The sequence below is a fragment of the Pelophylax lessonae genome (assembly GCF_965119305.1).
Source record: "Pelophylax lessonae genome assembly, chromosome: 4".
Classification (NCBI taxonomy): domain Eukaryota; kingdom Metazoa; phylum Chordata; class Amphibia; order Anura; family Ranidae; genus Pelophylax; species Pelophylax lessonae.
Genome location: NC_138771.1, coordinates 82,534,476 through 82,559,400, shown reverse-complemented (window position 1 = coordinate 82,559,400; position 24,925 = coordinate 82,534,476). Strand labels below are relative to the sequence as shown.

General features: G+C 45.5%; 1 protein-coding gene across 2 annotated transcripts in view; it reads right to left on the bottom strand.

Annotated features, from left to right (window-relative positions):
• The window catches only part of FBN1 (fibrillin 1), a 398,720-nt gene that overhangs the window by 168,128 nt on the left and 205,667 nt on the right, over positions 1–24,925 (bottom strand). For both annotated transcript variants that reach the window (XM_082254921.1, XM_082254922.1), the window contains exon 11: positions 24,063–24,221. In XM_082254921.1, coding sequence (XP_082111047.1) covers positions 24,063–24,221 — 159 coding nt within the window. The remainder of the gene's footprint in view (positions 1–24,062; positions 24,222–24,925) is intronic.

Sequence of the window (24,925 nt, the reverse complement as noted above, 5' to 3'; positions counted from 1 at the left end):
CAATCCTTTGCATGCAGTCACTACTAGCCACTGATTGGTCAGAGAATCACACCCACCCCGTTGTTATCCCACCCACTTATGGCGCTTTTCCACTGCATGGAACCGTACCGGTTCGGCACGCTTTTGTGCTTTTCCACTGCGGTACCGCATGGTATAGGGTCGGAACGGTTCGGTACGGTACGGTATAGGTTTGCTTTTCCACTGCATGGAACCGAACGGTACGGTGCGGTACCGCTCTGAAAAAAACAGTACCTACTCGATTGTGGTTCCAACAGGTACCAAACTGGTACCATATCCCACAATCCTTTGCATGCAGTCACTACTAGCCACTGATTGGTCAGAGAATCACACCCACCCCGTTGTTATCCCACCCACTTATGGCGCTTTTCCACTGCATGGAACCGTACCGGTTCGGCACGCTTTTGTGCTTTTCCACTGCGGTACCGCATGGTATAGGGTCGGAACGGTTCGGTACGGTACGGTATAGGTTTGCTTTTCCACTGCATGGAACCGAACGGTACGGTGCGGTACCGCTCTGAAAAAACAGTACCTACTCGATTGTGGTTCCAACAGGTACCAAACTGGTACCATATCCCACAATCCTTTGCATGCAGTCACTACTAGCCACTGATTGGTCAGAGAATCACACCCACCCCGTTGTTATCCCACCCACTTATGGTGCTTTTCCACTGCATGGAACCGTACCGGTTCGGCACGCTTTTGTGCTTTTCCACTGCGGTACCGCATGGTATAGGGTCGGAACGGTTCGGTACGGTACGGTATAGGTTTGCTTTTCCACTGCATGGAACGGAACGGTACGGTGCGGTACCGCTCTGAAAAAACAGTACCTACTCGATTGTGGTTCCAACAGGTACCAAACCCCACAATCCTTTGCATGCAGTCACTACTAGCCACTGATTGGTCAGGGAATCACACCCACCCCGTTGTTATCCCACCCACTTAACTTTAGTGCTACTTTAGTGGAAAAGCAAACCTATACCGTACCGAACCGTTCCGAGTAGAGCCGAGCCGGTACTAGCCGGTACTTGCAGTGGAAAAGTGCCATTAGACTATTGTCCTAACATTTATCCAGGTTCAATGACCTTGACAGATGGCTGGATGAACATTCTGGGACTGATGTCCTATTCTGCTGAAAACAAAAAAAAAATGCAAAATTCTGCTGAAAATGGAATCTAAATCTAAAAACAAACTAAACGTCAAAAGGAAGTGGACTACATATTTCTGAGACAACTGATAGCAAGGTAATTCCTAAAATACAGCCATGAAATAATACCAGTCCAAAGGATTACCAGTCATCATTCCTTGCATAGTAACAGATAGAAATCTATCATACACTCAACTGGTCTCCTGCATTCAAAAATCAGAGGTATCGCTGGTTAAAGTAAATACTTAGTTGCATGGTTGACCTCATCTTCTATTTATTATTTTTTAAAAAGTCAAGAATACATTAAGCGGTTTTTGAAAGTTAATTTTGCCTACAATCTGGAAAAAAGATCAAGAGTCAGCAAAGACTGCTGCTCATTCATAATTCTAGCCCTTAGGTAAACATGCTTTTCCAGTCAAACATCCTTCCTAAAGCTGTTCTGCAGTGAATGTGCTCAGCAATGACATGTAGCTATGGGAGCTCTTAGCTAAACAAACAAGCCCTACAAGTGCCATGCTGCACCACTGCTCTACTGAATACTGTCATTAAAAGGCTGCTTGGTGCCGTGCTTTAAATTTAAACCACATAAGCAATGCTAGGACTGCAATGAAATCGGTCAGTTTTGGTTAAATCCCATACTTGCCAACTGTCCCTTTTTTCCTGGGACAGTCCCTGCAAATAGGAGCCTGTCCGAGGTAATTTACATTGTCCCTGGAAGCGCCTGTTATCGGGCTGCCCATAAATGTTATGCAGAAATAGTGCAGCTGAATGGGAGACTTATTCCAAATCTGCTACTGTGGCCCTTAGTTTATAATTCCCTTTTTAATTTCCTGTAATTCTCTCTATATTGAGTAGACTCTATAATCTGATAAGTAGGCAGAGATTAATTATGCAGAGTGGGCGGAGCTTCAGGGAGGTGGGTGTGGTAATTGATAGCTGTGCTGCAAAGTGTCCCTGGAAATTTGTTTTAAACGTTGGCAACTATGAAATCCTAACATAAAAACATATTTTATATGAAATGCTGATCACTTTAGGCTGAACTCAGGGGAAAGGGAAAATGCTCCCTTGCAGGGCCGATGATAGGGGGGGACCCCCAGCCAGTGGTGTATTTTGGTTTTGTGCTGCCCTAGGCAAGACTAAAATTGTGCGCCCCTCCCCCCCCCCCCCCCCCCCCCCATGTAAATTTTTCCCACTCCTTTTTTAACAGATGTGACTCCATCCAAAACTGAGGGACTACATGGGGGGGGGGGTGAGAGGGGGCGAGAGAGAGGGTGGGTGAGGGAGGGAGAGAAGGGGGGATGAGAGAGAGAGGGGGTGGGTGAGTGAGGGAGAGAGAGAGGGGTGGGTGAGGGAGGAAGGGAGAGAGAGAGAGGGGGATGAAAGAGAGGGGGGATGAAAGAGAGAGGGGGGATCTAAGAGAGAGAGGGGGATGAGAGAGAAAGGGGGATGAGAGAGAGAGGGGGGATGAGAGAGAGAAAGAGAGAGGGGGGATGAGAGAGAGAGAGAGGAGGGATGAGTGAGAGAGAGGGTGGGATGAGTGAGAGAGAGGGGGGGATGAGAGAGAGGGGGGGTGAGAGTGTGAGGGGGGATGAGAGAGAGAGAGAGGAGGAGGATAGAGAAAGAGAGAGGGGGTGAGAGAGAGCGAGGGAGGTGAGGGAGAGAAAGAGAGAAGAGGGGTGAGAGAGGGGGGTGAGTGAGAGAGTGAGTGAGAGAGAGAGAGAGGGGTGAGAGAGGCGGTTCTAGCAAGCAGTGGCCAATAGAGTCTCAGGTGGAGGGAGGGTGACTTTTTTTGTTGCCCCCCTGTAAAGTGCTGCCCTAGGCCTGGGCCTTGTTGGCCTAGGCCAAAATACAGCACTGTCCCCAGCCCTCCTGTAGGGGGCCTGGGCACACAGGGGGGCCCCAACAGCATGGGGAATCGGTGCGGTTGAGCAGGGGGGCAATTACAGAAGGAAGCCCTGTGCGGCTGACTGCAGCAGCTGAAAGCCAGTTTCTCCCACTCCTGCCAGCTTTCAGCTACTACAGGAAGAGACGCAGACACAGGGCATCCCCCCTCCCTGTTCTGCCTGCTTCTGATCCCCCCCTCCCCCTGTGCCCCCCTTTCACTGTGCCGCCGCCCCCCCCCTCCCCCCTCCTGCAGCACTGCAGGCTTCCCTGTCCTGTAAAAAAATAACAAATTGTAGAAAAAAAAATAACAATTAAACATTGTAATAAATTAATTTAAAGAAATTGTAAAATAAAATAATTGTAAACATTTTTAACATTTTTTAAATTATAATTTTTTTTTTTTTTATATGTAAAAGACAATTAAAAAGGGCTAATTCACACAAGTTCACTGTAATGTGTGTGTCTAGTAATAATGAATTTAGTGTATTTTTAGTGAAAATATTGTCTTAAAATATACGGGGGGGGCTGCCAGGTAGGCTGTACAGGGCCCTGTGTTTTTAAACAGCAGCTCTGCTCCCTTGTAGTAGGACTATCTGTGCACTGCAAGGGTTAAGGAATATGTAAGCCCAACATTTCATATTCCTGATATGTGCCTGCTGTACAATGTTCTTGTAAAGGAAAAGTCTCCTGTTCTCTTCGTATTACTCCCTTTGTGTAAAATCCCTGCCAGTCCCTCTGCTTTCCTATTAAAAACTGACCACACTAGACAGGAGAGCACAACATAGTCAGTTTTCTGGCTGTGCTGTGAGCTAATCCAATGATCAAGGAGAAACAGGAAGGAGAAAGAGCAGCACACTGATCTTCACAGTGAATGGCTATGCAGGGGGGAGTGGCGTGTCAACACAAGCCCCCCCCCCCCCCCACAGCCATTCACTGGAAAGATCAGTGTGCTGTTTTTTCTCCTTCCTTAGCGCCTATGCAGCTGAGAACATAAGGTATGTGATCACTTGGGGCAAAAAGGATGTTTATAATGTTTTTTATATGCATATATAAATGTTTTTCCTTTCGACTCAGTTCACACCCACCATTGCGACTTGTCATGCGATTTGACAGGTCCAAATTGCATAACAAGTCGCACCCCATTGCCAGCAATGGAACCGTTCTTATCACCGCAACTCATGTCACAGCAATTATGAAAAAATGTCCTGCACTACTTTTTACTAATTTCATTGCGACTTGCATAGACTTGTGGTAAGTGAAGTCCCAAGCTGCAATGAAATCGGCAGTGCAAATCGCACCGATGTGCGGCATTGAGATTGTGCTGAAGTGGTGAGATTTCAAAGCTGCATCGTTGTCAACCGAATAGGATGTTTTACAAGGTGAGGGTTTACATATTCTTTAAATGCTAGGTTTGGGGGGGGGGGGGGCACTAAAAGCAGTTTAACTTCTCCAAACCTCCACTTCTGTTGGCTCTCTCAGGGCTGTAACACTGGCCCCAGCAGCCTCTTCTTCCCTATACTCACAGATCCTCTGACATTGTCAAGTCCACTGCAGAGTCCACAGCCCTGCATTGGGTATGAGAGGACTCCCAGGTCCACTGCAAGGGAGCATTCTTCTTTTCTCTAGGAGCTGGGCTTTAGGGGGGTCTATTTATTAAACAATTGTCAGTCGTGTGTCATTAGCAGTAGTCCAGGCTGCACAAATTTTCCTCCTATTTTCTCTAATACTATCACTCCCTATGTTTGACAGCAACAATTATGGCCAAAATGCAGTATATTTTCATTCTAAGGTGTTTAAAAAAAAAAAAAAAAAAAAAAATATCCCATTTTGGCAACTAGATGAAGCGGATAATTTTAGGAAGTCATAGTATTAGAGAAAATACGGGAGGATCTATGCAGCCTGGATGAATGTTTGTGACATTCGTCCAATTAATGTTTTATAGATAGACACTTTAATGGTATAATTGGCTGATATATCCAATATATATATATACATTATGCAAAAAAATAAAAATAAAAATAAAACAAAAAAAAATAAACCAGCAGGCTAGACTAGACTAGATTCCACCATCCACACACTCAATGTGGATCGGGTAATTCCCCCCGCTGTGTCTTTGCATTTTGACGGTGGGGAAGACTTCTTTGCCATCAGAATATACTGATCAGCACTGCAGGCTATAGCCCACCGATTTACTTCTCTTTAACCAGCCAATTGGAAAATGTCCGCTTGATTGGTGCTGCAGGCTATATCAGTCCCCATACATTGATTGGAATTTGGCCGGTCCCTGTTGAACTGATTACATTTCCATCCAAGTATGGCCAGCTTTAGTGATTAGCACTTCTGTCTTGCAGCACATAGAGATAGCATGTTCCCCCTGTGCCTGTGTGTGTTTCCTCCGGGTACTCCAGTTTTCTCCCACACTCCAAAGTCATGCTGGTGGGTTAACTGGCTTCTGTCCAAAATGGCCCTCGTTTGTGTATGGATGAATGTGAAGGTATGGAAGGCAAGTTGGGGGTGTGGTCTAGTCAGAGCGAATTGAGGCTGCTACTTTCAGCTAGATGCATGACTTGTTGTGCGACTATCGGAATCGCCTTATATGCCTTTACAGCGTTTTTTAAATCAGGATGAGGCTGAGTGTGGGGGAAGGCTGCTGAGTGCATACAGGTGTGAGGGAGGCAGAATGCGTAGAGGTGTGAGGGGGCAAAATGCGTACAGGTGTGGTGGGGGTGAATGCATACAGGTGGGGGGAGGGGGGCTGAGTGCATACAGGTATGAGGGGGTGGAATGGGTACAGGTGTGAGGGGGCGGAATGCATATAGGTGTGAGGGGGTGGAGTGCATACAGGTGTAAGGGGGCGGAATGCATACAGGTGTGAGGGGGTGGAGTGCATACTGGTGTGAGGGGGCGGAAAGCATACAGGTGTGAAGGGGTGGAGTGCATAAAGGTGTGGGGGGGCTAAGTGCATACAGTGTGAGGGGGTGGAGTGCATACAGGTGTGAGGGGGCGGAATGCATACAGGTGTAAGGGGTTGGAGTGCATATAGGTGTGGGGGGGCTGAGTGCATACAGGTGTAAGGGGGCGGAATGCATACAGGTGTGGGGGGGGCTGAGTGCGTACAGGTGTGAGGGGGGCTGAGTGCATACATGTGTGGGGGGGCTGAGTACATACAGATGTGGGGGGGCTGAGTACATACAGGTGTGGGGGGGACTGAGTAAATACAGTTGTGAGGGGGGTTAAGTGTGTACAGGTGTGGGGGGGGGCTGCGTACATACAGTTGTGAGGTTGACTAAGTGTATAGAGGTGTGGGGGGGGCTGAGTGTATAGAGGTGTGAGGGGGCTGAGTGAATACATGTGTTTGGGGGCTGAGAGCATACAGGTGTGGAGGGGAGCAGAGTGCATACAGGTGTGGGGGGGTTTGTGAATACAGGTTAAGGGGGGGGGCTGAGTGCGTTCAGGTGTGGGGGGGCTGAGTGTGTACAAGCGTGTAGAGGAGGCTGAGTGTATACAGGTGTGGAGGGGGGGCTGAGTGCATACAGGTGTGAGGAGGGCTGAGTGCGTACATGTGTGGGGGGGTTTGTGCATACAGGTTAAGGGGGGGTTGAGTGCGTACAGGTGTAGGGGTGCGTTCAGGTGTGGGGGGGCTGAGTGTGTACAGGTGTGGGGGGTGTGTGTGCATACAGGTTAAGGGGGTGCTGAGTGCATACAGGTGTGGAGGGGGGCTGAGTGCGTACAGGTGTCGGGGACTGAATGCGTACAGGTGTGGAGGGGGGGCTGCATGCATACAGTGCATACAGGTGTGAGGGGGGCTGAGTACGTACAGGTGTGAGGGGGCTGAGTACATACAGGTGTTGGGGGGCTGAGTGTGTACAGGTGTGGGGGGGCTGAGTGAAAAAGGTGTTTGGGGGCTGAGTGCGTACAGGTATGGAGGGGGGCTGAGTGGGTACAGGTGTGAGGAGGGCTGAGTGCGTACAAGTGTGAGGGGGGCTGAGTGTGTACAGGTGTGGGGAGAGTTTGTGCATACAGGTTAAGGGGGGCTGAGTGCGTACAGGTGTGGAGGGGTGCGTTCAGTTGGGGTGGGGGCTGAGTGCGTACAGGTGTAGGGTAATGAGTGCATACAGGTGTGGAGGGGGCTGAGTGTGTACAGGTGTGGGGGGGCTGAGTGCATACAGGTGTGAGGGGGCTTGGTGAATACATGTTTTTGGGTGCTGAGTGCATAAAGGTGTGGAGGGGGGCTGAGTGCATACAGGTGTGGGGGTGACTGAGTGCATACAGGTGTGGAGGGGGGCTGAGTGCATACAGGTGTGGGGGGTGACTAAGTGTGTACAGGTGTGAGGAGGGCTGAGTGCATACAGGTGTGAGGGGGGATGAGTGTGTACAGGTGTGGGGGGGGCTGTGTGCATACAGGTGTGGAGGGGGCTGGGTGCGTACAGGTGTGGGGGGATAAAGTGCGTACAGGTGTGAGGAGTGGCTGAGTGCATACAGGTGTGGAGGGGGGGCTGAGTGCATACAGGTGTGAGGAGGGCTGAGTGCGTACAGGTGTGGGGGGGCTGAGTGCGTACAGGTGTGGATGGGTGCATTCAGGTGTGGAGGGGGGCTGAGTATGTACAGTTGTGGGGGGGCTGAGTGTGTACAGGGGTGGGTGGCTGAGTGCCGACAGGTGTGAGGGGGCTGGGTGAATACATGTGTTTGGGTGCTGAGTGCGTTACAGGTGTGGAGGGAGGCTGAGTGCGTACAGGTGTGGGGGGTGACTGGGTGCGTACAGGTGTGAGGAGGGCTGAGTGCGTACAGGTGTGAGGGGGGCTGAGTGTGTACAGGTGTGGGGGGGGGCTGTGTGCAAAAAGGTTAAGAGGGTGCTGAGTGCATACAGGTGTGGAGGGGGGCTGAGTGCATACAGGTGTGGGGGACTGAATGTGTACAGGTGTGGAGGGGGGCTGCGTGCATACAGGTGTGAGTGGGGCTTAGTACGTACAGGTTTGAGGGGAGCTGAGTATGCACAGGTGTGAGGGGGGCTGAGTGTGTGCAGGTGTGGGGGGGGGGGCTGAGTGCATACAGGTGTGAGGGGGCTGAGTAAATACAGGTGTTTGGGGGCTGAGTGCGTAGAGGTATGGAGGGGGGCTGAGTGGGTACAGGTGTGAGGAGGGCTGAGTGCGTACAAGTGTGAGGGGGGCTGAGTGTGTACAGGTGTGGGGGGGGTTTGTGCATACAGGTTAGGGGGGGGCTGAGTGTGTACAGGTGTGGAGGGGTGCGTTCAGGTGTGGGGGTGCTGAGTGAATACAGGTGTGAGGGGGCTGGGTGAATACATGTGTTTGGGTGCTGAGTGCGCACAGGTGTGGAGGGGGGGCTGAGTGCATACAGGTGTGGGGGTGACTGAATGTGTACAGGTGTGAGAAGGGCTGAGTGCGTACAGGTGTGGGGGGGCTGTGTTCATACAGATTAAGGGGGGCTGAGTGCATACAGGTGTGGAGGGGGCTGGGTGCATACAGGTATGGGGGGATTAAGGGCATACAGGTGTGGGAGACTGAGTGCGTACAGGTGTGGAGGGGGGCTGAGTGCATACAGGTGTGGGGAGTAGCTGAGTGTGTACAGGTGTGGAGGGGGGTTGAGTGCATACAGGTGTGGAGAGTGGCTGAGTGCCTACAGGTGTGGGGGGGCTGAGTGCGTACAGGTGTGGGGGACTGAGTTCATACAGGTGTGGGGAGTAGCTGAGTGTGTACAGGTGTGGAGGGGGGTTGAGTGCATACAGGTGTGGAGAGTGGCTGAGTGTGTACAGGTGTGGGGGACTGAGTGCATACAGGTGTGGGGGACTGAGTGCATACAGGTGTGGAGGGGGGGGGCTGAGTGCATACAGGTGTAGGGGGCTGAGTGGGGACTCTCCCTCCTCATTGGCTGAGAGAGCCGTGGGAGTCATTGAGTCATTGGCTCCTGCTGCTGTCAATCACAGCCAATGAGGAGAGAGCCGAGCGAGATCGCGCCGCAACTCTCTGTGTGAATGGACACACAGAGCATTGGCTCAGGAACAGTGGGGTGGCCAGTGGACATATTTATTGGGTCAGCTAGTGGCCTAAAGCTGTGTAAGGGGCCCCAAAATTTCTAAAGGCTGCCCTGCCTGTGCATCCCAGTGCTGGCGAATCACAGCCCTGCATGAAGCACACGTAATGGGTCATGTGGACGGGGCCTTATTCACATCCTGATAAAATATAAAATTATTTTATGTGTTTGACCTGAAGGAGCAAATACATTTCTTAAAAGCTTGTACTGAAGAATGTATTGGCAATCCAAATAACATGGTCACTGAATACTGAAATGCTCAGTTCTTTACCCTCTTCCCAAAGAGCACCTGTCCGATTCATTTATCCTCCTAATAATTACAGGTAAAGCTAGGACTACCTTATGAAGAGGCCCACAGGTTTCGTAGCATAGATTTTATGACTTGGCCTCCTCTGTCTCAGATCATGACTCACCACAAATGCTTTGGACTCCCCATTGCTGTTTATGAACCAACATTCTCAAGTATAAATTCCACATACTTCCAAAGTTATTACACAAACATTTCACCCAGCTAGGACTCACAGCACTCCCTGTGTCTCCGCTCAGAAGGAACAATCTGACACTCTCTACTTTCAAACTTAACTTGTACATGTGCTGGCACACGGGACTTTCCATTTGCACAGAAACCATAAAGAATTCCATGGCAGGTGATTCTGGCAAATGATGTGGGAGGCATTTTCATCCTTGTTAACATTCCTATTTGCTTTTCGCCTTGTATCTACACTTTGGTTTCATTTTACATTTTGCTCGCCGTATAACCTCTTCTACCAAAACATTTAGGGGCAGTGCGCACCTGAATGGCACAGAAACTCGGTCTGCCGTTCCTGTGCGATTCCTATGTGGCTCAGTGCGGTGCGATTTTCAGCACATTCATTTGAATAGGCTAAAATCATACTGGATTGCACCAAAACGAGTGCATGCACTACTTTTCAATAACACACTGCACCGGAATGCATGGTGCTGCGTTACTATGCGATCCAGTGCAGGTAAATGCATTGTGTTTGCGATCAGTGCTTGGGGTGTCATTAGAATTATATTGACACCTGAAGCAGATTGCACACGCAGTGCATTTTGAATGTGGGAAACGCACAAGGAACGCAGAATTTCTGCACAACATTCTGGCGTGAATAAACCCTCACAGTATAATTTAGATATGACCTAAAATTGAACTCCGGGCATAAAAAAAATAATTTAAATATGTCCCTCAATAGCCACAAATAATAAAAATATACTTGTGTGCCCCAAATGCCTTTGCAAACCCCACTGTTACTTTGCAAATGTAGCAGTGACATCATTTGTAAAAAGTGTGTAAAAAGAAAAGGAATGAAACCACTAAATCTAAGGGCTGGCAAGCGGCAATACTATGAATTTTCCCTCTTGAGCTTAGATACATGTTCATTCTTCTTTTTAAGTCCGGTGCTTACTAATCACCAATCACTGTTGATCAGGGCCAAGACAAGGGGTGGGCAGGAGGGGGAGCTGCACTGGGCACTGTGGTGTCATGTGAGTTTAGGGGCACCTCCAGGAGATTGGGGGGGGGGGGGATTTGTGTTGGGAGGAGGAAATTTGGGGCGGCAGATGGTAAGAATGGTTCCAGGAGGGGAAATTTGGGAAGGTGATTTGGGAGGATATGTGTTGGGAAGGGGAAACAGGACTTGTGCTAGGAGGAGGGATTTGGGAGGTCTGTGCTAGAAAAGGCAGGGGAAGGGGTTTGTGCCAGGACAAAGGGGGGGGGGGAAGGGGATTTATGCTATTTGGGATGATTGGGGGGTATTTGTGCTAGGAGGGGAACTTTGGGGAGGAGGGATTTGTACTATGATGGGAAAGATTGAGGGAAGGGGAATTCCTGTTAGGGAGGATTTGGAGTGGAAGGGGGAAAGGAATCGTGCTCAGAGAGGACATTTGAGAGGTAGAAGATTTGTGCTAGGAGGGGGACATTTTTGGGGGGGTTTGTGCTGGGTGCATATGGGGAAAGAGGATTCCAGCTGGGGGGGAGGGGCAAAGATGTGTGCATGCAGATTAGTGCTCAATTTTTAAGGAGGGGGGGACTTTTGACACATAATGCCCATACATCTTGGGGGGGGGCAATTTGGCATGCTCGCCCTGGGCTCTAGATGACCTTGTCCTGGCACTGCTGTTGGTTACAGACCTCCTTCGATCAAACTGAGAATGACTCATCCCAGTGACCTATCTCTCAGACAGCTCAGTCTGAAGTTTCAGTTAGACCATGGGTGTCCAACTTTTTGGCTTCTCTGGGCCACAATGAGTGTAGAGAAATTTTCTCGGGCCGCATATAAAATATATACTATAGTTAAGGTATAGAAGTAATAAAATGCCGCCGCGCCCTTCCCGTGCCACCGCGCCCCCCGCACTAATTTAACACAACTAGAGGATGATTAAATGAAATGGAATCAGTATACAGAGGTTTACTTCTTCTGAGAGATAATAAAGGAACACTCTAACCACCATGACCACTTCAGTGATTTGGAGTGGTCATGGTGGTAGGAGTCAAAAACACTGCACATGCTCGACCCCCTCCCCTCCGAGCCAGCCTCTGCCTACAGTTGAAAGCTTCTGTGGCCGTGCCCCCGACCCTTACTTCCTTCCTTTCCAGCAAAAAAATTAAATTGTCAGGGGGCAGTGGGCCGCATTGCCTGCGGTTCTGGGCCACATGCGTTTCTCGGGCCGCAGGTTGGACATGCCTGAGTTAGACAAACCCAGCCATAAACAATATAAATCCACTTGTGTTCCCCAAATGCCTTTACAAACCCTGTTGTTACCTTGCAAATGTAGCATTGACAACATCACTGTATTGTACATACAGTAAGCAAAGCAGTTGAAGGGACCCATCAGGCTTCTCCACTCAACTATTATTTTCCAGCTAATTTTTTTGTTTGTTTATATTTTATTAGCCATTAATATTTACACTTTTATTTTTTTAATCTGCTTTGTTGGTTAATTTTACATTTAGAAAAAGAGATACTCTAGGGTGGGAAATGACAGCAGGGTTACCAGGCCAAAATAAAGGGAAAAAAGTGTATAAAAAGAAAACAAATGTAACCACTAAATCTAAGGACTGGTAAGCTGCAATACTATGAATTGTCATTCTTGGGTTTAGATACATGTTCATTCTCCTTTTAACGCCCTGTTCTTACTAGTCACCAATCACTGCTGGTTATAGACCTCCTTCGATCAAACTGAGAATGACTCATCCCATTGACCTATCTCTCAGACAGCTCCAGTGACCTATCTTTCAGACAGCTCCAGTGACTTATCTCTCAGACAGCTCCAGTGACCTTTATCTCAGACAGCTCCAGTGACCTATCTCTCAGACAGCTCCAGTGACCTTTATCTCAGACAGCTCCAGTGACCTATCTCTCAGACAACTCCAGTGACCTTTATCTCAGACAGCTCCAGTGACCTATCTCTCAGACAACTCCAGTGACCTATCTCTCACACAGCTCCAGTGACCTATCTCTCAGACAGCTCCAGTGACCTATCTCTCAGACAGCTCCAGTGACTTATCTCTCAGACAGCTCCAGTGACTTATCTCTCAGACAGCTCCAGTGACCTATCTTTCAGACAGCTCCAGTGACTTATCTCTCAGACAGCTCCAGTGACCTTTATCTCAGACAGCTCCAGTGACCTATCTCTCAGACAACTCCAGTGACCTATCGCTCAGACAGCTCCAGTGACTTATCTCTCAGACAGCTCCAGTGACCTATCTCTCAGACAGCTCCAGTGACCTATCTTTCAGACAGCTCCAGTGACTTATCTCTCAGACAGCTCCAGTGACCTTTATCTCAGACAGCTCCAGTGACCTATCTCTCAGACAACTCCAGTGACCTTTATCTCAGACAGCTCCAGTGACCTATCTCTCAGACAACTCCAGTGACCTATCTCTCACACAGCTCCAGTGACCTATCTCTCAGACAGCTCCAGTGACCTATCTCTCACACAGCTCCAGTGACCTATCTCTCAGACAACTCCAGTGACCTATCTCTCAGACAGCTCCAGTGACCTATCTCTAAGACAGCTCCAGTGACCTTTATCTCAGACAGCTCCAGTGACCTATCTCTCAGACAGCTCCAGTGACCTATCTCTCAGACAACTCCAGTGACCTATCTCTCAGACAGCTCCAGTGACCGATCTCTCAGATAGCTCCAGTGACCTATCTCTCACACAGCTCCAGTGACCTATCTCTCAGACAGCTCCAGTGACTGATCTCTCAGATAGCTCCAGTGACCTATCTCTCACACAGCTCCAGTGACCGATCTCTCAGAGAGCTCCAGTGACCTATCTCTCAGACAACTCCAGTGACCTATCTCTCAGACAGCTCCAGTGACCGATCTCTCAGACAGCTCCAGTGACCTATCTCTCAGACAACTCCAGTGACCTATCTCTCAGACAGCTTCAGTGACCTATCTCTCAGACAGCTCCAGTGACCTTTCTCTCAGACAACTCCAGTGACCTATCTCTCAGACAGCTCCAGTGACCGATCTCTCAGACAGCTCCAGTGACCTATCTCTCAGACAGCTCCAGTGACCTATCTCTCACACAGCTCCAGTGACCTATCTCTCAGACAGCTCCAGTGACCGATCTCTCAGAGAGCTCCAGTGACCTATCTCTCACACAGCTCCAGTGACCTATCTCTCAGACAGCTCCAGTGACCTATATCTCAGACAGCTCCAGTAAACTATCTCTCAGACAGCTCCAGTGACCTATCTCTCAGACAGCTCCAGTGACCTATCTCTCAGACAGCTCCAGTGACCTATCTCTCACACAGCTCCAGTAAACTATCTCTCAGACAGCTCCAGTGACCGATCTCTCAGACAGCTCCAGTGACCTATCTCTCAGACAGCTCCAGTGACCTATCTCTCAGACAGCTCCAGTGACCGATCTCTCAGACAGCTCCAGTGACCTATCTCTCAGATAGCTCCAGTGACCTATCTCTCAGACAGCTCCAGTGACCTATCTCTCAGACAGCTCCAGTGACCGATCTCTCAGACAGCTCCAGTGACCTATCTCTCACACAGCTCCAGTGACCTATCTCTCAGACAGCTCCAGTGACCTATCTCTCAGAGAGCTCCAGTGACCTATCTCTCAGACAGCTCCAGTAAACTATCTCTCAGACAGCTCCAGTGACCGATCTCTCAGACAGCTCCAGTGACCTATCTCTCAGATAGCTCCAGTGACCTATCTCTCAGACAGCTCCAGTGACCTATCTCTCAGACAGCTCCAGTGACCTATCTCTAAGACAACTGCAGTGACATATCTCTCAGACAGCTCCAGTGACCTATCTCTCACACAGCTCCAGTGACCTATCTCTCACACAGCTCCAGTGACCTATCTCTCAGACAGCTCAGTCTGAAGTTTCAGTTAGACAAACCCAGCCACAAGGCAGGCTTCCACTGCTGTGCTGTCTCTTTAGATATTATTACTATTATATCATACAGGATTTATATAGTGCCAACAGTTTGAGGGGAGACAATACAGTTACAATACAATTCAATACAGGAGGAATTAGATACAACCAAGGTGTTCTGGGAATACTTGTCATACTTGCCATATAATTCAATAGGTAATTTGTAAAAAGAAAATGTATAAACATAGTAAAACATTTTTAAAAATGTAAAAATTAAATAAATGAAATATCAGACTCCACATGCATGGAGCCTGAAGACCTCCTATGCCACCAATTTGCTGACTAAAGCTGGTCATTAACCATTAACATTTTAAATCCATAGTCCAGTGCAATAAAATTGGTGAATAAGAAGATCCGAAACCTCTCCACGTGAAGAAACAGTCCTTCTAGTGTTCAAAGGTCAGCCATCACCTCCCCATAAATTCAACACTCACCAGACGCAACGGCTGCCATTACAGCAGCATACACGTCTGTGCCTTTAAGACAAATATCCACTGCAAGTAGGCAAATCTCACCCGATATCCACTTCAAACAAACTCCTCGATGGATTTAAGCTGGAGTGAATAAAGCTCACCAGGAGCCAAAAAGAGGCTTTGATGGTGTAGTATTTAATGTAAATCCAGCTACCATTAAAAACATGCATAAAAAACACAAATTTCTTACATGCAAAGCTGCTGCCAACCCGGGACAGGACAGCGGCGTGACATCAGCACTAGAAGCTCCTCCCCCTAAGCGACAAGTAGGGATGATCGAACTTTTCAAAAGTTCGGTTCGGCCAGAACATCCGAACTTCCCGAAAGTCCGGCCCAGATTTCAGAACCCCATTGAAATCAATGGGACCCGAACTTCGGTAATCAAAAAACACAATTTTGAAGCCCTAAAACCCAATAAATGCCCCTAAAAAGTGCCTAGGGTTCTGGGTCATGCCCCAGGGACTATTAATCACACAAAAAAAGTTCTTAAAAATTGTCATTTTTGATAGAGAGACAATTATTGAAAAAATTAAAAAAAAAAATTAGATTTTTTGATTTTGACTTTGGATTTAGTGTCGGGTCTAAAAAGTGTACCTGTGAAGTTTCAGCTCTGTAGCATGTCCAGAACCAGAAAAAAAAGATTGTTTGTATTATGTCACTTATAGAACAGGGATATGGCTTTGCTATTTTCAAACCTATATATATGTAAGTGTAAAAATACATACAAGTATGTGTGTATATATACCACTATACACAAGTCCAGATGTTTTGCCTGCCTCCAAAAACCCCAAAAAAATGCCTGCAACAACACACCTGGGCGTTTTTTTTTTTGGCGCTAGCATTTTTTGGGGCATTTTTTTGGGTTCTTTGGAGGCAGGCAAAACATCTGAACTTGTGTATACTGGTATATATACACACATACTTATATGTATATATACACCTAGACATATATAGGTGTGATAGTAGCAGAAATATATGCTTGCGCTAATTAAATAATTAACATTAATATGGCTCTGCTCCTATAACACCTATATATGTTTAAGTGTAAAAATACATACAAGTATGTGTGTATATATACCACTATACACAAGTTCAGATGTTTTGCCTGCCTCCAAAAACCCCCAAAAAATGCCTGCAACAACACACCTGGGCGTTTTTTTTTTTTTTTGGCGCTAGCATTTTTTGGGCATTTTTTTGGGTTCTTTGGAGGCAGGCAAAACATCTGAACTTCTGTATAGGGGTATATATGTACACACAGCCTTATATGTATTTTACACTTACATATATATAAGTGTTATAGGAGCGGAGCCATATGCCTGTTAATTATTTAATTAGCGCAAGTATAGTGTTCTGCTCCTTTCACACCTATATATGTGCAGGTGTATACATACATACATGGGTGTGTGTATATATACCCCCTATACACATGTTCAGATGTCATGCCTGACTCCAAACATGTCCTCAAAAAATCCCTATCAACGCCTGCAGCCAAAAAGCAAGCTGACTGGTGAGAAGCCATATTAGTGCACTGAATGTGACTTAAGAGAAACTATCTTTTCTCTATAGCGGTCACCCTGACATGGAAGGGTTTGGTCACCCTGCCATAGCAGTCAGTGTCAGTTCAACCAATACTACATTACGGTCACCCTGGCACTTAACACTTTCCCTACAGAAACTAATTTTTTGCATCTAACTAAAGTGTAAAAGAGCACTCTAACTACACTAGATATCCCTTTCCTCACACTAATAAATGCTAAATGACACTTTTGAAGCAAATTTAACAGAACTGCTTCCACTCTCTTCCATGTCCCTGTATTACAATGCTAGGAATTTGCCGGGGCTATCTTATATACTGGGGGGCGTATTCACTAATGATTGGTCTAGGGACCCCCTAGTCACTCCAATCACATTCCTAGCATTCTCCTGCCCCCTCAATTGGCTTTTACTAATGGTTCTGGTCCAATCACGGGCTTTTAAAGCCCATTTCCTGTCCCATTGCATTTTGGTCGGTTCTGGTTGCCGAATTCCGAACTTTTTCAGCAAAAAGTTCTAAATTCGGCCGAACCTCGAACAGCCAATGTTCGGGTTGAACCGATGGTCGACCCGAAGCGTTCGATCATCCCTAATCACAAGTAGAATTGCACTGATTCTGCCCATGATTCCACAATTCCTAATGTGAGAATCCTTAGACTCAGTGCTGAGAACAGATACTTAAAAACATAGCATATAAAAAAAAAAAAAAAACATAGCATATATGTCAACTGGGCTATTACGTGCTTTGTTAATATTTAAAGTGGAACTTCACTCTCTCAAACAACACGGACTATTTCTAATCCGTTTGCTGCTAGCATTAGTAAACTGATAGGAAAGTATATCATGTTTACTTTTTTTACACTTTTTTTTTTTCATTTCTTCAGTTACTTCCTGGTTTCCATGCCTAGGCAAATGATGTCATACATCCCAGGAGTCTTGAAGAGGGGAGGGAGGGTTCTCAGCTCAGCCAATGTCTAAGACTGATTCCAGAAAGTAAATGCTACATGAATCTGCCCTTACTCAAGATGGCCACGACCAGAAATGCCAGGGGGTGTTTTTCAAAATGATTTCTCAGCAAAATAAAACATGGAGACATGGATGGATGGGGGAGTTTGCTTTAACCGCTTGCCGACCGCCGCACGACTATTTACTGCGGCGGTCAGCCCCTCACAGACAAAGTGATGTAGTACTACGTCGCTTGCCTGTGAGGCTCTAGGGGGCGAGCGCGCGCCGCCAGAGGCGCGCTCCCGCCCCCGCTCGTTCCCTAAGCAGTCCGCGCGAGTGACCGGCGGACCCGATGTCCGCCGGTCACTCGCGATCTCCCAGTGGAGAGGGAGAAAGTAATGTAATGTAAACAAAGCCGCCTGTCATTTTCCCCTGTGTAAGAACAGAGATCATACGGTCCTGCTAGTTAGGATCATATGTCTTTGTTGTTACACCACTAGCCACACCCCTTTACAGTTAGAAGCACGCCCCTAGGGACACACTTAACCCCTTGCTCTCTAATAAAGTTAACCCCTTCCCTGCCAGTGTCATTTTTACAGTAACAGTGCATATGTATAGCACTGATTACTGTAGTAATGTCACTGGTACCCCCAAAAGTGTCAAAAATTTCAGTCGAGAGTCCGATCTGTCCGCCGCAATGTCGCAGTCCCGCAAAAAAAATCGCAGATCGCCGCCATTACTCGTTAAAAAAAAAACACCAAAAATTACAGAAATCTTTCCCTTAGTTAGTAAACGCAATAACTTTTGCGAAAACTAATCAAAATACGCTTATTGCGATTTTTTTTACCAAACATATGTAGCAGAAAACAAATTGGCCAAAAATTTTAAAAAAATTTGATTTTTACATTTTTTTGGGGGGAATTTCATATAAAAATTTTTTAAAAAATATTGTTATTTTTTCAAAATTTACGCTCTTTTTTTGTTTATAGCGCAAAAGGTAAAAATCGCACAGGTGATCAAATACCACCAAAAGAAAGCTCTGTTTGTGGGAAAAAAAGGAAGTAAATTTCATTTGGGTACAGCTTCGCACGACCGCGCAATTGTCCGTTAAATTCACGCAGTGCCGAATCGCAAAATAGGCCCTGGTCAGGAAGGGAGTAAAATCTTCCGGGGCTTAAGTGGTTAAATACTAACAATGAATGAAATAGCATTTTTGGTTTATGGTGCCAGATTCAGTACAGTTCCACTTTAACAGCCATATCCATCTGCAGCAGCTGGAGCAGGGTATTCATTATAAGCCCTGAACTCAGGCACAAGACAGGTCAGCCTCCATTGGTGGAGGGGAATCTGTTACAAAAAATACCTGTACACCCTACTGATGGACTAGTTCCAGAGTAGTGGCTTCACTAACAGGGACATTTTTAAATATGTTCATCGTTACCAATCACAGCCTATAAATTGGCCAATGGCCTCTTCATTTACAAGCTGTATAGATGTTTACCTTAGTGGTAAAATTCAGGTGAAGGCACCCTAATACGTTTACCCCAAATTTATGATTGAAAATAAAGTATGTTTTTCTTATGTTTTCCTTCATATTAAACATATTTTATTTGTGCTATTATTTATTGAGAAAGTTTTGACCCAAATTTTCTATCATTCCTTCGGGGAGAATTTCTTTTACATGTTTGATGCATTCTTGGGATTGTTGTAATGTGCATTTCCTTTTTAGCTTTGACTTCCTGGCTAGTTTAACTAAAAACACTGCTCAGAAGGTTTACCGGTAGTAAATAGAAAAATTACATAAAACAGAATCTTTCTTCAGCAAGTAACAATTTGTATTTAACTACACTGAGGTTAGAAGATCTGCATTACTAGTTTCCTAACTCTGAAAAGCTTATTTTTTGTCTATAATTTCTGTGTTTTCTGTTACCCAATATATAATAAAAACATTTTTCATCTTTTTTTTTTTTTAACCTCCCTGGCGGTATGATTATGTCAGGAATTACATACCAAAAGCGGTACAATCGTTTTCATGGAAATTTGGTGTTATGTATTATAGGCCTACAATTCTTAGTAATTACTGACTGTGTGTATGTATGTATATATATATATATATATAATATAAAATGTGTTATGTGTTTTGTGCAACGTTTTTTTTTTTTTTTTTTTTTGAATTTCCCTCCCTAGTTCCGCTCCCATGCAGCATTGCTGCTGCAGGGAACGGAACTAGGAAGTGATCAGACCGACGGAGGACGGAGGAGCGGAGGGACTCTCTGCTGGCGATCTCAGCAATGAGAGATCATCGCTGGATCGCCAGGATAAGGTAAGAGAACACGCTGCGCTCTCTGCCTATCCACCCCGAGCGTGACTCGGGGTTACCGCTCCTGATATGAAAAACCAACCCCGAGTCACGCTCGGGATTACCACCTAGGAGGTTAAGGTGCCTTTAAAAACAAATTTGAAGGTGGACTATGTGGTGTGTATGATTTCTGGCATAAACTGATTACAGTAGTAAAGCAAATCTCCTGCGCTCAAGTAGAATCTGACGGAGTAGAGAGAGGTACACTTCAAACTCCGGTGTTAAAAAAGCTACTGGTCTTGCTGCCCCCTCAGGATCAAGGGTATCCAGAACCAACTGGGAGAAAAGACAAAAAAAGAAAGGAGGGCGCACCGACCTAGTGCAGTACCATTAAAACCATTTATTAAAATATTAAAAAGTGTACAGAATACTCACAAAACTGCAGCAGCATTTTTCTGGCCCTCAGGAAGGGGGTTCGCCCCTGAAACGCGTCAGCCCAGCCATAGCAGCCCCATGCGACCATCTGCATGCCTATTGCGACCATCTGCATGCCTATTTGCTACATTTGGGACCTTGGCTACCTTGGAGATTGTACATGCTATGTTGATGTGTGTATTATCACACCAGTTTTGTGAGTATTCTGTACACTTTTTAATATTTTAATAAATGGTTTTAATGGTAATGCACTAGGTCGGTGCGCCCTCCTTTCTTTTTTTGTCTTTTCTCCCAATAAACTGATTAGATACTAACGTTGTGTGCTCTCCCTTGGATGAAACAAACCTAAGGTTAGAATCTGTTTAAGTATGGCTCATCCACCATTATTAGTACATATCCTGTGGGTGGTAAAGCATGCCTGTCATCCGAAAGGGACACCATTGAGCCCTTACAGAACACTTCTAGGGATACAATTAAAGTATAGAAAAAAATGCATGTAAATTGGTTGTCTGTGAATAGGGCAAAAGCAAATGTTCTCAGGCTATATTCTCAAAAATCCAAAAATGTGAATGCAGAAAATACCACATTATGGCCACTAGATCACCCTTTTACAGGAAATAAGTATGCTCCTCTGCTCCATCTAGTGGCCATAATGTGCTGGTTTTCATATTTACACATTTGAATAGCAGAGAATGTAGCCTGAGAACATTCGATCTTACCACATTCACAAAGAATTGACAAACAGCTATGGAGATGTATACCCCTAATGTTCAGTTTAAATAGCAGGGCTGCCCCTACTGTCTGCTAACTATTAGTGGAATTGTTTTTAGTGTGACAACATGCACAGGGTAGTGATTGCTTGTAAACATAGGAGAGATTTATGAAGCACAGTTAGGCCAGCCACATAACACAACCACTGTTCTAAATAACTTAAATGTGTATCTGCATATGACTTTTTATGACTCTAACAATCCTATACATGCTGTTTAATTAAAACAAGTTTGGACTGGATCTCTACCTACCGCTTACCCAACTGCCTGTGCATTTACACCATTTGAAAAAATCTGTGAGGAGGCAGATCCAATTAGACATGCCACAGTATTACAATCTTATTCTATGCTGGTTTCTGGTGATCGCCAACAAGACCCTAGCTTCCTGACAAAATGGGAAGTAGATCTCTGCACAATGGTTTCCCTAGTTAGGAAACACACACACACATCACAGCAAACACACACACACACACACATCATAGGTTGAACTGGATGGACTGATGTCTTTTTTCAACCTCACAAACTTTGCAACTATTTAGATGGGCACCTTAAAGACCACAACATACAGGGGTATATAATGTATGGTTAACAGCAAACACAAACACATCATAGGTTGAACTGGATGGACTGATTTATTTTTTCAACCTCACAAACTATGTAATAAGATAGAATCCTTTTATCTGCCCGTAAAGCATCATTGGCCAACACGTATCAGGAAAACGGCTATAAAATTCTCACGAGATGGTACAAAACCCCTCAAATTCTACATAAAATCAACCCCCAGGTTCCACCCTATGAAAAAGAAAAAAACAAGCCCTAATGTCCTACAACGTATCAGCCCTTTTAAAATTCGATAGGGGGAACTATTCCACCAGCTATAATTTAAACACACTCACACTCCAAAATGGATGCAAGCTCGTCCCCCTATCCACATACTTCAAAATATCTTTTAAACCATCTGTTCTGTAAATACCTCTTTGGGGATTGTGAATGTGCGGCTACTACCATCTGCCTACAAAAATCTCCTTTATTGTAGAAAAATATATAAAATTCACATTTACACCATACATCACAGTACATTTCAAAAACAAATTCCAGATAGCCTGCTCCTATTGTTGTTGCTTGCATATATCAAACAGTGTAACTATCATACTGGTTGTCACCACTTATGCTGACTGTGTAATCATTTCACATTCCACTACATGGCCATCTAATAAACAGATTTTCTACAGCCCCTTGGGGGATGAAAGTTGCATCTTGAACCAAATGAATTTGGCCTATAAAATACTTGGCTTATTTTTTGATCACTTTTCCAAAAGAGATCTGTCATACATGTTCATAAAACGGGAAATTGGAGTGGGATTTATTCACACAGTGATTGATGGAACATGAATGGTAGCACGTCCCAGAAATTCCATTACTTCATAATCCAAAGATACACAGACCGCGTTCAAGTGTTTGTCACTATCCTTAATGGTCCAGAGGAGGTAGAAGCACAAAAAGCGTCCCCTCAACAACATGCATGGGGTACTTCACCACCCTTGCATTAGTATATTTAATACACAGTCCTTTGCATATGCACACAGGAGTTCCTGGTCCAGAGGAGATCTGTTATGTAAAGCAAATTTTCTTGTCCTTGTGGACAAACTATCCCTCTCAGGAACATCAGTATCAGTGCTATGCAACACAGAACCACCAGAAAATAAAAAAAGACAGGTGTGGGACTGTATTCTGAAATCTAAATATTTAACTAGAATTTTATGGTGCTTTATTTATTTTATTTTTATTTATTTATTACAGGCAGTTTTATGGCGCTTTTCCACTGCATGGAACCGAACGGTTCGGCTCGCTTTTGTGCTTTTCCACTGCATGGTACCGCATGGTACGGTGTTGGAACGGTTCAGTACGGTACAGCGCCGCTTTTCCACTACATGGAACCGAACGGTACGGCTCGCTTAAACAGTACCACCTTGGTTGTGGTTCCAAGAGGGCCGTACTGGTACCATATCCCACAATCCTTTGCATGCAGCCTTGACTGTTTGTCACTACTAGCCACTGATTGGTAAGAGAATCGTTGTTATCCCACCCACTTACTACTTTAGTGGAAAAGCAAACCGTACCAAACCGTACCGAACCGTTCCAACACCGTACCATGGGGTACCATGCAGTGGAAAACCAAACCGAGCCAAGCAGGGCCAAGCAGGGCCGAGTGGAGCCGAGTCTGTACTTGCAGTGGAAAAGTACCTATATAGTCCCGTCAATTTACACTGTGCTTTACTCATATATTGTACATTCACATCAGTCCCTGCCCTCAAGGAACTTTAACTGCTTGAATGTCTTGATATTTAAAAGATGATATTGCAGCAGACTACAACTGATGGTGCTATACTCTCATCGCAAGTAATTTCTCATCCATAGTTTACATTTTTCCTCCACGATAGCCATCTCAGCAAGGTGTCTGTATTTTTTGCCTTCATTCTAAGGGTTAGTTTGCAATATTCACTATTGCAAACTACCTCTTAGATTGAAGGCAAAAAAAGCACTGAAAACAGGTGGTGAGGAGGCATTGTATCTTGTACTGTATGTTAGTGTGGGATAGACTCAACAGAGGGATTGGACAAAAAATAATGGTACCATGTCCCTTTGTCCTCTTTTTATGTCCTCCTTGTACTGTATGTTCATAAGCAGTGATGAGCATGGGTTCAGTCTAAACTCAGATCTGTCCAAACCCAGAAGTTAGCTGTCATTACTGGGCTAATGCGCAGACTAACATATACAATGGACTAGAGATACTCGTGACATCATTGACCCAATATGACCACCTGGACCTGCACGTCATTGGCCGTGCAATGACAGCTTACTTGCAGGTTTGGACCAAATCCTAGCTCAAGTTGCTATTCCTAAGAAGAATTTATCTCATAATAAGTACATTACAATGCAGTTACTTTACCCCTTCCCTATTTTCTGAAACTGCATGTCGGTAAGCTGGAATTCTTTTAAGTTAATTATTTTTACTGTACAAAATATCATAGTAAACAGTTTATCAAAAACATTAAAGACAAAAAGAAAAAAAAACACACATTACCTATGCATTCTCCTCTACCATCCAGGTGGAATCCCTTGTTACACTCACAGCGATAACTTCCTGGAGTAGGTATGCAGCGACCATGCAAACACAGGTTCCGGAATAACACACAGTAATCTGTCACAGGCTGCTGCTGTGTGAGGTTTACTGGCAGGACCACTGCAAAGGACAGTAAGAGGAAATAAATATTACATAAATTAGATTACAAGCACAATTCAGACATCTTGAAGTACCAAACCACATATTGTAATACAAGGTGCAAAGCAGAAGATGGCAGCATGAAAACCAATTGTAGGGGTAAATGACTGCAAACTTAAGCTGAAATTTAATCAGAATGTAATAATATTTTAGTACAAAACAAGTATTTCTATATTTATGTGATTCCAATAAAGAGTAAAAAAACTCCAAAGATGATACACCGATTAAAAATAACATTACGGCTACTGACAGGTAAGTGAATAACATTGATTATCTCATAACAATGGCATCTGAAAGTGGATGGGAAATATTAGGCAGCAAGTGAACATTGACTTGCGTGACTTTGACAAGGGCCAAAATGTAATTGCTACACAACTGGGTCAGAGCCCAGAACTGCAAAACTCCAAAACTGCAGCTCTTGTGAGATGCTTCAGTCTACAGTGGTCAGGACCAACCAAGGAAGGAAAACTGGTGAATCTGGAAACAGGGTCATGGGCAGCCAAGGTTCATTAATGCACTTGGGGAGCGAATGCTTGCCAGTGTGTTCTGATTCAATAGAGGTACTACTGTAGCTCAAATTGCTGAAAAAGATAATGCTGGTTCCATTTGAAAGGTGTCAGAACATACAATGCTATGCAGTTTGTTACATATGGGGCTGCGTAGCC